Source organism: Sapajus apella, unplaced genomic scaffold (genome assembly GCF_009761245.1).
Source record: "Sapajus apella isolate SASKATOON/1434 unplaced genomic scaffold, GSC_monkey_1.0 scaffold43, whole genome shotgun sequence".
NCBI classification, from domain to species: domain Eukaryota; kingdom Metazoa; phylum Chordata; class Mammalia; order Primates; family Cebidae; genus Sapajus; species Sapajus apella.
In genome coordinates, this window is record NW_022436983.1 from 12054839 (window position 1) to 12069504 (window position 14666).

The 14666-nt window shown below is 46.9% G+C and overlaps 1 protein-coding gene across 2 annotated transcripts in view; it reads right to left on the bottom strand.

Moving 5' to 3' along the window:
- Positions 1-2435: 2435 nt before the first annotated feature.
- The window catches only part of TAS1R2 (taste 1 receptor member 2), a 38077-nt gene continuing 25846 nt past the window's right edge, over positions 2436-14666 (bottom strand). For both annotated transcript variants that reach the window (XM_032300602.1, XM_032300599.1), the window contains 2 exons: positions 6777-6900; positions 2436-5574 (listed from right to left, as the gene is read on the bottom strand). In XM_032300602.1, the coding sequence (XP_032156493.1) occupies positions 4646-5574; positions 6777-6900 (1053 nt within the window). In that variant the 3' untranslated portion in view covers positions 2436-4645. The remainder of the gene's footprint in view (positions 5575-6776; positions 6901-14666) is intronic.

Below are 14666 nucleotides of genomic sequence, written 5' to 3' on the forward strand. Positions count from 1 at the left end.
TTTAGGTCTTGCTTATCACTTGGTATCCTATTGCCACAACGAGCCTGTTTTGTCTGTCTTGTGACGTTGATTTTACCACGAATGCTGGTCAGTGGTGCCTAAACCCCAAAACGGAAGGGATGTAACGAGGCATCTGACTTCCCTTCACCTCATGGCCTAGAACCCAGTTTTTAAGGTTCCTCTGGTCCCCTTGGCCAAGAGGGGGTCCTTTCAACCAATGAAGGACTTGGGCTTTTATTTTTAGTTTACCATAAGGTATGGGACAGCAGAGAAATGGAGTGAAGAATGACTCTGAGGTTTCTGGTCTGAATAATCGAAAGGCCACCTGTGAGTTCCAACCAAACCCTCTTCCTTACTTGTGAGGCTCAGCTCCAGCCTCTGCCTTCCCCTTGTCATCCTCTCCGTCCCCCTATGCAGCCCCAGCCACTGGAGGAAATGTCAGCACATTTCACCTGGCCTGGAGCCAGGCTGCCCAATCGCAGCCAGCTCCCCAAAAAGGACACTCCCACCAGGTCAGTGCCAGCTCTGCAAATGGCCCCAGATATTGCCCTGCCCAGCCAACGAGTGCTCAAGGCTTCAAGCAGCAATGCGTTGTAGGTAACCACAACAGGTGAGAAAAGAGCTTCACAGAGAACATGGCTGACCCTCTCCTGCATGAAGTCCCAGACCAGAAAGACAGCAGCAGGTCCCAAGCATTAGGACCAACAGGGATGAAACTTAAGAGGCTATGGGAGCAGAGAATCCCCTCTTCCCTAAAGCAGGAAAGTCTCCCCAGGGGAGGAGGCATTTGACCTGGGCCCTGAAGGATAAATGTAAGTTTCCCATAGGGCGATCAAGAAGGAACATTTTGAGCAAAGGTGTGAAATCAGGAACATGTTTGGGGATAGTCAGGAGTCCACTGGAGCCATTGGGAGATGAGGCTGGGAAGGTGAGCAGGATTCAGATTTTGTGAGGCTTTCCACAGCGCACAAAGGAGGTCAGGCATGACCGTCCAGGAAGTCCTCACTCAATGCTGTCATGGATAGGTTTTTGGAAACTGCGACTTTAGGCGAAAGGACTTACAGCAGGTCATCAAATAATGTTGTTTCGTTATAATATTGATGAGAACAAAATACTGGTTTTATTATACGCCTTGTCTTTGTGTCGAAAGTCACAGTTTCCAAGAATGTACAAAAACGTTAAGTGAGGACGTACTGCCCAAGCACTGGGGAGCCATAGGTTTCTGAGACAGGAGGGCTCCTGACTGCGACTGTTTAGGAGACATTACTCAGGTGGCCAGAGACTGCGGATCTGGGCAGGAATGCAGGGGCCAAAGAGGAAAGATCGGAAGGTGGTTAAAGAGAGACGCTTGCAAATCAGAGTGTGTCCAGAGGAGAGGACCAGGATGGAGGCCAAAATCAGGTCCTCAGAGCACCTGGGGACCTTCAGACCAAAGAAGCAGTGACGTGAGAACACAACTGCTGTAACCCCTCCCAATTTCCCCTTGAGCCCAAATCCTAGCTCCCTGACTGAAGAGCTGAGTGGCCCTAGGCAAGTTAATCAGCATCTCTGAGCTTCAGTTTCCTTTACGGTAGTACAAGGATGTTTTGGGTGGCAGAAGACAGAAAATCCAACTCACGCTATCTTAAGCAACAAGGGATATTAACTGATTCATGAAATGCAAGGTTTCAGAAGCGGGGCTGCCGTCAGGTGAGGTCCAATAGCTCATAAAGAGTTTCAAGGGCTGAGTTTTTCCATCTTTCCTCTTTGCCTTCTGTAAGGTCCAGCTTTCCCCTGAGGCTGACTTGCCTTGTGATCCCACAAGAACCGTCCCCAGCTCTTGGGTCTAGGGCCTTGCAACTTCCTGTAGAAAGCAGCTTGGTTCTAGCCAAAGTTCTAAGTTTCTCTGATTGGACCAACCAAGGTCATGTGCCCACCTCTGAGCCAATCACTGCAGACTGGGAAGAACAGTGCTGATTGGCTTGGCCTGCTGCACCCCTTGGAGCCAGGAGATGGACTCCTCCTCCTTGGAACCATACAGGGGCTGCTGGGCAGAGCTGAAGGATGGGATCTGGGATGCACTGGCCCATGTCCACCAACGTCACTGGTACCCATGGGGCGTGGTCACTGTGGGGACTGGAGATAATGTGTCAAAAGTACCTGGCACACAGTAGGTGCTCCTTGAAAAGCAATTCTTTTTGTTATTGTATGTAAAAGGCATCGTGAGAAAGAGGAATTCAATTTTCTGGGAAAGGAGAGACAAGAGCTTGCTCTGTCCTTCAGGCTGGAATGCAGTGAACAATCATTGCTCACTGTAGCCTCTAACTCCTGCACTCAAGAGATCCTCCTGCCTCAGCTTCTTGAGTAACTGGGACTACAGGCACGCACCACCATGCCCAGCTAATTTTTATTTTTGTAGAGATGGGGTCTTGCTACATTGCCCAGGCTGATCTCAAACTCCTGGCCTCAAGCAATCTTCCTACATTGGCTTCCCAAGCTGCTGAGATTACAGGCGTGAGCCACCATGCTTAGGCTAGAAATTAGATTTAATTCATGATCCCAAAGAATGAAACTAGTGTCCATAAACAGAAATTCCAGGGAGTCAGGTTTTGATTTGAGCTAAGAAGAAGTTTCTGATAACTAGAGTTGTCCTTGGTGAGGCTCCCATCACTGGAGGAAACACTAAAGGCTCAAGATCCCAGCCTCAGGGCTGCTCTAGGAGGTGTGGAGCAGAGGCCCTCTGAGGTCAGTGGGATTCCAGGATTCTCTTCACTCATGGTGGTCCAAGAGGCAGAACCAAGAAATGAGGTGATTATCTCTTTTAAAAAAAATTAAAGCAAGGCATCAGAAGCATGCAGGAAAAGAGAATTAACAGCTTAAAACTCCCTGAGCCTCTGACAATCTGGTCCCGAGGCTAAGGGGGACGGGAGACAGTCACACCCAGGGACGGATCATGCAGGGTGGCTCCCAGAAAGCTTGGGACTGGGGTGGGCCTCGGCCAAGGCTCTGGGCTCCCCTGGGAAGTGAGTGGAGGAGGCAGAGAAGGGACATTCTAGAAAGACCTTGACCATCTATCCTTGGGGTCTGTGCCCAGCAGTCTCCAGCCCACAAGGCCAGGTCAGCACTGGGGACTGTGGGAAAAGGACTGAGCCACCGAGGAGGCTGGTCACAGTGGCCAGACAGGGGCAGGATGGCATCCCAGGTGACCCAGAGGAGGGATAAACAAGAATGTGCACAGGATGCTGGGAGTAGCCACCCAAGGAGGACAAGGGCCAGACACCAGACACCCAGGGCCAGACCCCGGCATCTGGCCCTAGCTGCCCTTTGAAGCTGAGTTCTCACAGCCTGGCCACTCTCAGCCACATGGTCCTCCTGGAACTGCCTGGGCTTCCTTCCATCCCGCCTTTCCTCCTGCTGGCCCCACCTGCCCCTCCCCCACACATCCAAACTTCCAGCCTTCCAACACTTCTGTGTCCTTCAAGGCTCTTTCCAAATGCTAGCTTCTCCCAAAGGCTTTTCTGGTCACTGCACCCACCAGCCACCTCCCTAACATCTGAATCCCCTGCCACAGCACAGCTCCTTGTCCGGGGAGCCTGAGCCTTCCCCCTGTGCACCACAGTGGGGACAGCTTCCCAGGCCAGGCCACCTGGATATTATCCCGTAAAGGACTGTGGCTCCGGGAGTAGGCTCTGGGGAGAGGAAGGGGGTGCTCAGACAAGCTTTGTGACTCTGGGTAAGTTCTATAGCTTCTTTGAGTTCTTCCCTCAGCCCTCGGCCCACCATCTGTAAAATAAGGAGCATAATTGCACACAATCAATAGAGTTTTGTGAGGAATACGTGGATACAGTAGTAAAGTTCTTAGCCAGGGACTTGGCAATAAATGTAAGCTGTTGTCCACATCAAAGTCAACGTGACAGCCTAAAGTCACACAGCCTGGAAGTGACACTACTGGGATTGAGACTGAGGTCTGATTCCACATGTTCTTTCTCAAGGGACTTCTGAAAACAGGAAGGAAGCGCATTCATTTCACCCAAGGGAGGTTTATTCACAAGCATCTGGGAAGCATGCTATGCATGGCCAGCCCTGAGAGATAACCCAGGGATCTGGGCCCCAGCTCTTCAGGAAGAAGGAAAGGGAACGGACACGTGAGACAGCTAGTGAATGGAGCCATGGCTGCACTATCCGAACTCACAGGCTGAGTGGCAGTCCCCACCAGCCCACACCAACCCCGGCCAGGCCCAGCCCAAGCCAGCCCAGCGCCCCCCAGGGCTTCCCTTGGCCTTGAACTTGAGTGAAGGGAATGAGCTGCAGCCCGCAGATGCCCACTGTGACCGCCAGATGGCGGCTGGAGGCTGCTAAATCAGACTGTCCTTGGAGACCAATAGGTCACCTTGGGTGGTTTTTTTCTGGAAGAAGGTGGCAGTGCCTGGCAATTAAAACTGGTCAAGGGAAAGGAACAAAGTGGATGTTTTAAGGCATCCATCACTAAATGGGCAAAAATGGCCCCGATGCAGAGAACCTCCAAGGACTGCTAAATTAGAAACCAGGGCAAGGTGGGAAAAGTTGGGGATGGCTTCCCTGCCTCCCTCTGGAGTTGAACCAGCCAGACCCCCGGCTTCCGCCTCCCAACGCCGAGGCCATCCCTCCCGGACGCCCCTGGGCGGCGCTAGTCCCGCCTCATGGTGTAACCCTGGATCATGCTGTTGAAGTAGGCTGGCGTGTTGCGCTCCGGGTAGAAGAGGATCATGTAGCACTTGGGGCCGAAGTAGCCCAGACTGATGGCCAGGAGGTTGAACACGGTGACCAAGAGGTCCACGATGGTGACCAGCACCCCATCGTAGACAGACATGAAGGTGCAGAGGGAGACGGACGAGGTGAAATAGAAGGTCATGCTGAAGGTGATGAACTTGGCCTCATTGTAGTTGGTGGGCAGCTCCTTGCCCATGTAGGCGAAGCTGAAACCCACCACCGAGAGCAGCAGGTCCAGGCTGGTGTTGAACAGCAGGCTGTTGCGGTAGTTGGGGTTGCAGGAGATGATCATGATCTTGGGGTCATCGGTGTCAGTGCGGGTGGTGGGGTTGAGGCCCGTAGCCAGCAAACTGATCACCACAGTGATCATCTTGAGTGCTGTGATAAACGCCACAGAGACGTAGGAGCCCTGGTAGCGGACCCAGTAGCTGTAGGCGCGCGGGAAGCGGCTGGCCATCTTGAAGACGCAGACGATCTGGAAGGAGCGCACGGCGATGCAGGAGATGCAGATGGTGAAGCAGACGGGGAAGAGGGCCTGGCGGCAGAGGCAGGTGGAGACCTTGGGCAGCCCCACGTACACCGGGACCACCATGTACGCCACCAGCAGCAGTGTCAGCATCAGGAAGCACATGGGTCCCCCAGCCGAGCGAACCATGGGCGTCTGGAAGTGCCTCCAGAATATCACCAGGATGGCCAGGGTGCTGAGGAAGCCCAGGGCGGCCAGCAGGGCCACAGCGATGGTGGCCGCCTCATGCCATTCCAGGAAAGACAGCCGCCGCTTGAAGCAGGAGGTCTCACTCTGGTGGGACCACTCGTTACTCGGGCAGGCCTGGCAATCATATTCATCTGCAAAAGCCCACAGCGACTCCCATTAGCCAAGCCCATCTTCCAAGCACCTGCATCCTCCAGCCCTGCAAAGGCCCAGGCCCCAGGGATGGAGAGAAGGCGCCAAGGGAGAGAGCACCAGGGGCAGCCCTTGCATTCACAGCAAATGCTCCTCGAGTCTCTTATGTGCATTGGCTCATCAAATCCTCACACAACCACACTTCACCGATGAGGAAACCAAGGCTCAGTCGGGTGAACTAATTTGTCCAAAGTCACAAAGCCAGTAAATCAGAGAGGCAGGATTTGAACCCAGGTCTTATTGGCCCAGAACCTATTACCTATAGTTCCTCCCTTCCAAGACCTCACCCTCTGGTGTGAGAGGCATTTAACCACTTACTAAAAGAATGCATTCAATATGTGTTTTTTCTGAGCACCATCCATTATATTAGGCACTTGGGGTGGAAGTCCACAGAGAGATGGCTAAAACCCAGCCCTTGCCTCCCAGCTATTGACTGGCTGCGAGAGGATGGCCAATGAAATCATTCCACAAACTGGCTCACCACCTCCTCTGTGCTCTGTGGTCTGCCAGGCACATAGTAAATACTTGTATTTGGTAAATGTCATCATCCATTTAATTTACACTAGTGAAGTCATAAAAAAAATGAGCTCCAACTCTGAACTGTGCAAAACACTAACGTGGACAGAAATGGCGTTGTCTGCACCTTCCTAGAGTGCTCTCTAGGGAGAAATGATCTTTCTTCTCATCAAGGAAGTCATTTGACAAGCACTCGCTGAGCAGTCGTGCTGTGCTGTGAGCTATGCTAGGCACTTCGGAAGCCAGAGGGATAAATGAGTTAGTGTCTTCCCTGTCTGCCAGAAACTTCCCTCCTATTGCAAGCACCATTCATCCATTCATTCATTCATCATCCAGTGGATGTTCCCTGGGCCCTGGGCTGCGTGTGTGCAGAATGCACTCAGCTGCAGCCTTGCTTCGGGGAATGTTGTCCCTTCTCCCTCTCTCTCTGAAGCAGTCTGTATGGAGAATTTCGCTCTATGCCAGGTTTTGGGAGGATGTAAGAGGTATCAGATATGGCCTTCGGACACTCACACCCCCCTGAGAGAGACTCCAGAGACTCTGCCAAAGGGGACGCGCCCTAGAGACTCCAGGGGCGGGGCAGGAGCAGGGCAGGGGTGGGGCAGGAGTGCTAGGCCTCCAATCATACTTGCAGTCTGATTGAGAAAGGTGCCGGGAAGGCAGTCGATGCACTCGAAACAGCAGGTGTGGATGCCCATGGGCTTCTTCTTCTGCCCTGACTGGCACCTCTTGGAACACATGGACACAGGGATCTGGAGGGAGGAGGGCAGGAGAACCTGAGTCCTCTTTTCCCACATTCTGGAGTCCTCCTCCCCTCTGCAACCAGCAGCATGTTCAGGGGAGAAAGCCTAGTCCCTGCCTGGGAGGGGAAAAGGGGAAACGCCACTAGAACCAGACCTTTGTAAAGACTCTTAGTTTTGCCTGCCCAAGACTTAATCCACCTTCCTCTGGTAATAGTACCCAACTGTTGAGTCAAAGATTTTCTGAGGCTGCTGGGAGGCTAGATGCAACTCTGGGGCTGCTGCAGCCATCTTGTCATGAAGGACACAACATGGCTGAGGAAGAATCCGAGAGATGGAGAGAGTGAGACCCTGGATCCATCTGTGCCTGAAGCCTCACTGTCTATCTCCAGAGTCTTCGGTTATATGAAGCAATAAATTAACTCCTACTGATCATTCCTCATTTGTTTGTTTGTTTGTTTGTTTTTTGAGACAGAGTCTCACTTTGTCACTTAGTTGGAGTGCAGTGGCACAATCTTGGCTCACTGCAGGTTCAAGCAATTCTCAGCTCCACCTCCCGGGTTCAAGCAATTCTCCTACCTCAGCCTCCCAAGTGGTTGGGATGATAGGTGCATGCCATCACGCTCAGCTAATTTTTTGTTGTTGTTGTTGTATTTTTAGTGGAGACAGGGTTTGGCTGTGTTGGCCAGGCTGGTCTCAAAGTCCTGACCTCAGGTGATCCACCCACCTCGGCCTCCCAAAGTGCTGGGATTACAGGCAAGAGCCAATGCACCGACCCTGATCATTACTCTTAATGATAATTGCTTACATCATTTTCTGTCACTTGCGACCAAGACTCTTAATTCACACAGCCTTTCTGGAAGGGCAGAGACTTTTCTCGTTCAGGTGAACAAGAGCAGGCAGGCAGCAATCCTGTCTATTGTTTTTACTTCTTTATTTCCAGAGCATAGGAGAGTACCCAGCACAAAGGAGGCCTGCAATCACGGCGTATTAAACGAATGAATAAATTACATGGAGAGAAAACAATAAAAGCAATGGGAAGAGGGTGAAGGAGGATGGCACAACCGGAAAGATGGAGGATCTGGGCCCGGCTGGAGTCAGGAGGCATGGGGAGGTGCTGGGAAAGCCACATTCCAAAGGCACCTCTATGGCACACTAACAACACCGGGGCAGTGGGAGGGAACCACGGCTCTCCAGCTGGCAAGTGGCCTTGTAAGATTTGTGTTGTATAAAAATCATTCTGAGGACCCATTAGGCGAGTGTAGCATGAGCACACATAAGAAGGGCCAAGGGCCCAGACGAGGGCAGCACCTAAGCCCTCTCTCTGGCCCCTCTATGGTCCTCTGCTTTCAGGTTCCTCCCTGTAGTCCCTCTTGTCCGCATCCATCAGGGGCATTTCCAGATGTCACATTCCCCTCTCTGAAACTTCTTCATAGAAGAACCTCCGTGACTTTCCATCAGCCAGAATAAAACATCTTATCCTCTGCCAGGCTTTCTAGACCCTGGTCTTCTCTGCCGTGTGTGTGATTACACACATGTGCAAGGAGGTGCACACCAACACACACAACACACACACACCCCCCTTATCCAGACCTGCTTTCCACCACTCCCTTGCCAGATATCCTGTCTGCCACCTTTCCCTGAATCATCAAATTAATCCTACCTCATGTCCCTGGAATCTCATCCTGCTGTTCATTCATTCAAAAAGTTATTGGGCACATATAGTGCCAGGCACTAGAAACACAGCAGCGAACCAAAGGAGTCAGAGTCGCGTTCTAAAGGAATTAGTATTTTCATGGGAAAAGAGAGATGATGACAAACATATGAATATATGACGTGATGGATGGTGAGAAATACTGCTAAGAAAAATAAAGCAGTACAGAAAGGGTGGAGAATGCTGTGGGCGTGGATCCCACTTTCAAATGGGGTGGGCAAGAAAGGCCTTGCTGAGCAGGTGATGTTGGAGGAGAGACCTAAGCTTGGAAGGGAGTACATCATAAAGATATCTCTCCAGGCAGAGCGAACAGCATGTGTAAGAAACCTGGTATAGTTGAGGAAGAGCCAGGCCAGTGGGGTTTGGGATGGGCAAAAGGGAGAGAGGCAGGTCAGCTCAAGGAGGTGGAGTCAAAATACTCTGGTGTTTGCTCTGAATGACATGAGAAGCTACTGGAGGATTCCAGGCAAAGGAGCGAAAGGATCTGACTTCATTTTAACAGCATCGCCTTATTTTCTGTGTTGAGTGTAGACTGCAAGATACAAAGGCAGAAGCAAGAGATGAGGTAAGATGTTATTTATTTCCCCAGGTGAGACGTGGCCATGGTTCTGACTAAAGAGATAGCAACGGAGGTGAGAAGCAGTCAGATTCTGGATGTAATCTGGAGGTAGACTAGATGAGATTTCCTGCTGGATTGGATGACAAAGGAAGGAGTCAAGGATGATGCCAGTGTTTTTGGTTTAAACAAGGGTGTTGCCTTCTGTTGATATGGGAGGACCTTGGGGGAGCAGGTTTGAGTAGGCAAATGAATATGTAAATTGAACTTCAGGGGAGAAGTCCAGTATGAAGATATAGAACTGAGAATTATAAATATGTGGATAATATTTCATGTCAAGTAGACAGAGAAAAGAATAAATCTAATGTCTGAGCCCTGGCATCCTCCAACGTTGAAGATAAGGAAATGAGGGGGAAATGGAAAAGGAGATTTAGGAGTGGTCATGGGTGTAGGAGAAGCAAGAGAAAGAATGGCTCAGAGTCCAGGTAAAGATATTGTGTCCAAAGAGAAGTGATCAGTTGTGTCAAATGTTATTTACAGGATAGCCATCATGGAAACTACTGGATTGGCAACACACAGACACTGGTGACCTTGACAGAAGCAATTTCAGAATAGTATTGTGGATAAAAGCCTCCTTGGAAGGGGTGCAGAGAGGTCGGGGGTCTGCCGATTTCCAGACTAGGACGTAAGGAGCTTGGAAATCATCATTCCCATCCTCAAACCAACCGAAAAGCTGAACAAACTGAAAATCAACAATTCTTCTTAGATCCATCATGGAATCAGGGTCACAGGGCAAACTGCAGCCCCCAAAACCAGAGAGTGAGGTGGATACAGAAAGTGTTCAGAATATATGAATCTAAGGCACTAGGAGTAGAAAATGCCACTGAAGACAACAAATGGTAAGAAAACTGAAAGAGTAAATGACTAACTGCTAGAGACTAAGTGTGGACTAGCTTAGAGACAAACAGTTCTGAGGCACAGCCTTAGGGGTGCCCCTAATATTGCCATAAGTTTAACCTCCAGGAGCCCCATAGGTTTTGGGAGGGGAAATTGTAGAAAAGACAAAAACCTCATGCTTCTAGCAGGGGGATAAGGAAAGGAGCCATTTTGAAATATGCTCAGAGCATTCTGTTCTCCTTAACAAATGCCCTTCCTCAAGGGAAACTATTTTACCAGAATCCAACTGCTGTGAATTTTACCAGAACTTAACTGACATGGGAAAAGAGAAATTCCCAACTCCAGCCCTCTCTAGCCTTCTTGTCTTACCTAAGGGGTGGGCTGAGAAGCACTTATGAAGGCCACAATTCTGGGGCACAGGCTCACTGAAAGATTGAGACCCAATCATAGGATTACACAACACTTCCCCTCTACCTTAACACCACATCAATCAAGGGATACAGCTGAAAGAACTGCAAGGCTCAGACTGCATTTAAGAAGGAATATCTAGGGAAACCCAAAGATGAAATAGGAAACAAAAAAGGACACTAGAGAAAATTTTGGCCTCTGACACCATTGCTATTTATTTATAGCAAATAGTAAACATAGTTTAACTCCTACCCAAATAAACATAAAATCTCATACTACAAATTTATTTACCTCAATTTCTTTTACCCAATACATCATGTCTGGCTTTCAGCAAAAAGTTACAAGCCATGCTAAAAGGCAAAAAAACATAGTCTGAAGAGACAAAGTAAGCATCAGAACCAGATTCAGATATGGCAGATATGTAGGAATTATCTGATGGGAAATTTTAAATAACTGATTAATTTTCTAAGGGCTCTAACTGAAAAAGTGAACAACATGCAAGAAGAGGTAAAAAATGTAATCAGACAAATTGAAATTCTAAGAACGAATACAAAGGAAATGCTAGAAATAAAAAACAATCAAACAACAGAAATGGAGAATGCCTTTGATGTGATCACATAGGCTGGATACAACTGAGAAAAGAATCAGTGAGCTTGATGATATGTCAGTAGGAACTTCCCCAACTATAAACAAAGAAAAAACAACAACAACAGTAAAAGACCAGGTACTGTGGCTCATGCCTGCAATCCCAGCACTTTGGGAGGCCAAGGTGGGTGGATCACTTGAGGCCAGGAGTTTGAGGCCAGCCTAGCCAACATGGCAAAACCCAACCTCTACTAAAAATACAAAAATTAGTTGGGCATGGTGACACATGCCTGTAATCCCAGCTACTTGGGAGGCTGAGACACAAGAATTGTTTGAACCCAGGAGGCGGAGGTTGCAGTGAGCCAAGATCACACTACTGCACTCCAGCATGGGCAAGAGAGGGAAACTCTGTCTCAAAAAAGAAGGAAGGAGGGAGGGAGGAGGAAGGGAGAGAGGAAGAAGGAAGGAAGGAAGGAAGGAAGGAAGGAAGGAAGGAAGGAAGGAAGGAAGGAAGGAAGGAAGGAAGGAAGGAGAGAAAGGGAAAGAAAGAAAGAAGAAGAAAGGAAAGAAGGAAGGAAAGAAGGAAGGAAAGAAAAAGAAAGAAAGAAAGAGAGAGAGAGAGAAAGAAAGAAAGAAAGAAAGAAAGAAAGAAAGAAAGAAAGAAAGAAAGAAAGAAAGAAAGAAATCCAAGGAGTACAGACAATTTTAAAGGCGTAACATACACATAATGAGACTATCAGAAGAAGTAGAAAAAGAAAAAAGAACAGTGGAAATATTTGAAGTAATAATGGCTGAATATTTTCCAAAATTAAAGACAGACACCAATCCACAGTTCCAGAAAGCTCAGAGAACACTAAGCAGGATAAACTATACCTAGGCTTATCAAATAAACTATTCCTAGGCATATCATATTCCTGCTCCAAATAACAACCATGCATGAAAGAATGAAGCAAATAACAAAAACAAAGAATGAAACCAGAAAGGGAAAAATACCAAGAAAAATGTTACTAGAGGAAAAGGACATTTTATAATGATAAAAGTTCAATTCAATAAGAAGATATCATAAAAATAAATGTATATTTCCCTAACAAAACAGCCTAAAATATATTAAGCAAAAACCATCAGAATCAAATAAAGAAATAGGTAATTTAACATGTAATCTTTAACAATAGGTGGAAACTTCTGTATTCCACTATCAATAATGCACAGAATTAAACAGAAGATCAACAAAGAAATAGAAAACTTGAACAATACTATAAATCAATTGTGTTAGTCCATTTTCACACTGCTGTGAAGAAATACCTGGGACTGGGTAATTTACAAAGAAAAAGGGGCTTCATAGACTCACAGTTCCACATGGCTGGGGAGGCCTCACAATCATGATGGAAGGCAAAGGAGGAGCAAAGGCACATCTTACATGGCAACAGGCAAGAGAGTGTGTGCAGGAGAACTGTCCTTTATAAAATCATCAGATCTCATGAGACTTATCCACTATTACAAGAACAGAATGGGAAAAACCTGCCCCCATAATTCAATTACCTCCCACTGGATTCCTCCCATGACACATGGGGATTATGGGAGCTACAATCCAAGATGAGATTTGGGTGGGGACACAGCCAAACCATATCACCAACTAAACCTAACAGACATCTATAGAACACTGCTCAACAACAATAAAATACACATTTTTCTCAAGTGCACGTGAAACGTTCTCCAGAACAGACCATATGTTGGGTCATAAAACAAGTTTTAACAAACTTAAAAGGACTGAAATGATAACAGATATGCTCTCTAACAACAATGTAATTACATAGAAATCAATAACAGAAGGAAATTTACAGAACTCATAGATATGTGGAAATTAAACAACATAACCTTTAATAACAATAGGTCAGAGTAGTATTCACAAGGGAAATTAGAAAATACTTTGAGATTAATGAAAATAAAAACACAGCATAACCCCACAAAAAGACAAATACTATATGATTCTACTTATATGAGGTATCTAAAGTAGTCAAACTCATAGAAACAGAAAGTAGAAGGATGGTTGCCAGAGGCTGGAGGAAGGGAGAAATGAGGAGTTGTTCAATGGGAATAGAGTAAGAATTTGGCAAAACGAAAAAGTTCTAGAGATCTGTTGCACAAAAATGTGAATATATTTTGCATTACTGAATTGTATGCTTAAAAATAGGTAAGTTGGTAAATGTTATATGTTTTTTATAACAAACATTTAAAAATTTTAAAACATACCAAAATTAATGGGGTACAGTGAAAACAATACTTGAGGAAAATTTATAATTATAAACATATGTATTAAAAAAGAAGAAAGATGTCACATCACTATCTTATCAAATCACTAACATTCACTGTCTTATCACAGAGTTTGCTCTTTCACTCTCCATCTCAGTGTGGTCCATGTGAAACTTGTTCATCTTGGCATTCTGCAGAATATTAAGCTAGTCTATGATATTAATGATACCATGGTAATTGTACCTGGTTAGTACGAAGTAGCAAGTACTTTTATATCCAAGTAAGACCTATGAATGCCAGAGGGTTAGAGATAAACTTTACAAAGATTCAAAACTTGGGGTGGGGGGTGCTCTGACATTGGTGATGTTTTTAGGAGGCCAATGGCATGGATAATGCCAGGACAACCATTCTAACATAATAGACAAGTCATCCACCCTACACCTGCTGCCATGAAAGTACAGCACCTTGTGAACCTCTTTAGATTTGGGGGACAACATAAATTGCTCCTGGAAATACTGCTCCAACCCATTTATCAGGTGATTCAGAAGGCTTTCAGTTTCAGGGCAGAGAGTAACAGGCCCAGAGTATGGCTCTGAAGAAGGCCCTGGCTTCCGTGTAAGTGATCCTGCCACTGGGGCCACATGATCAAGGACATCTGATGACGTTTGAGTTATCTATGCTTATAAGAATTGGCAAGCCCAAAGAGAGAGATGCAACAATGCCATGTCTTCTACAACAACATGCTACTTTCTATTTAAAAATCAACTCTTGGAGTCCTCCTGGGCCATCATGGAAATTGAGTATCTGATGCCAGGACATCAAGTGACTATCAGATTCACAGAGCCTTATAAAGAGGCAGGAATAAAAGCAAATCTTCATATAAGGGAAATGGTATCCAAGAAGTGCCAGTGGGTCCAAGTAAATTTCATAAATCAATTATTGTGATACCTGTATCTATTTCTGTTATAACAAACGCCTCTCCCTCAAATCGCACCTAAGACCTCATGGAGAGATTCTTTATGACAAATAATTAGAGAAGAACATTCAGGAATGATTCCCAAGTAGGCTGGCTTGATATATTAATGTGAGTTGACAGTGGACTGCTGCCATACTAAGCTTTTTTTCAGTGCTAATCTTGAATGACAGTAATGATGAAAGATACTGTTTGTATGTAGAGATGCAAGCAGGGCACTTGGTTGCTTGGTTTGTATGGATAGAGAGATGTCCTGAAGGATGGATATTCCTGAGCTCCTGGATAATATGGAATGGCTTGGCTAGAAAGAGCAAGAGTGGAAGAATGGAGACAAGGTTGCCTGGGAAAAGATATATACATGGATCCTTGAGAGTTAGCACAAAGCAAGAAGATCT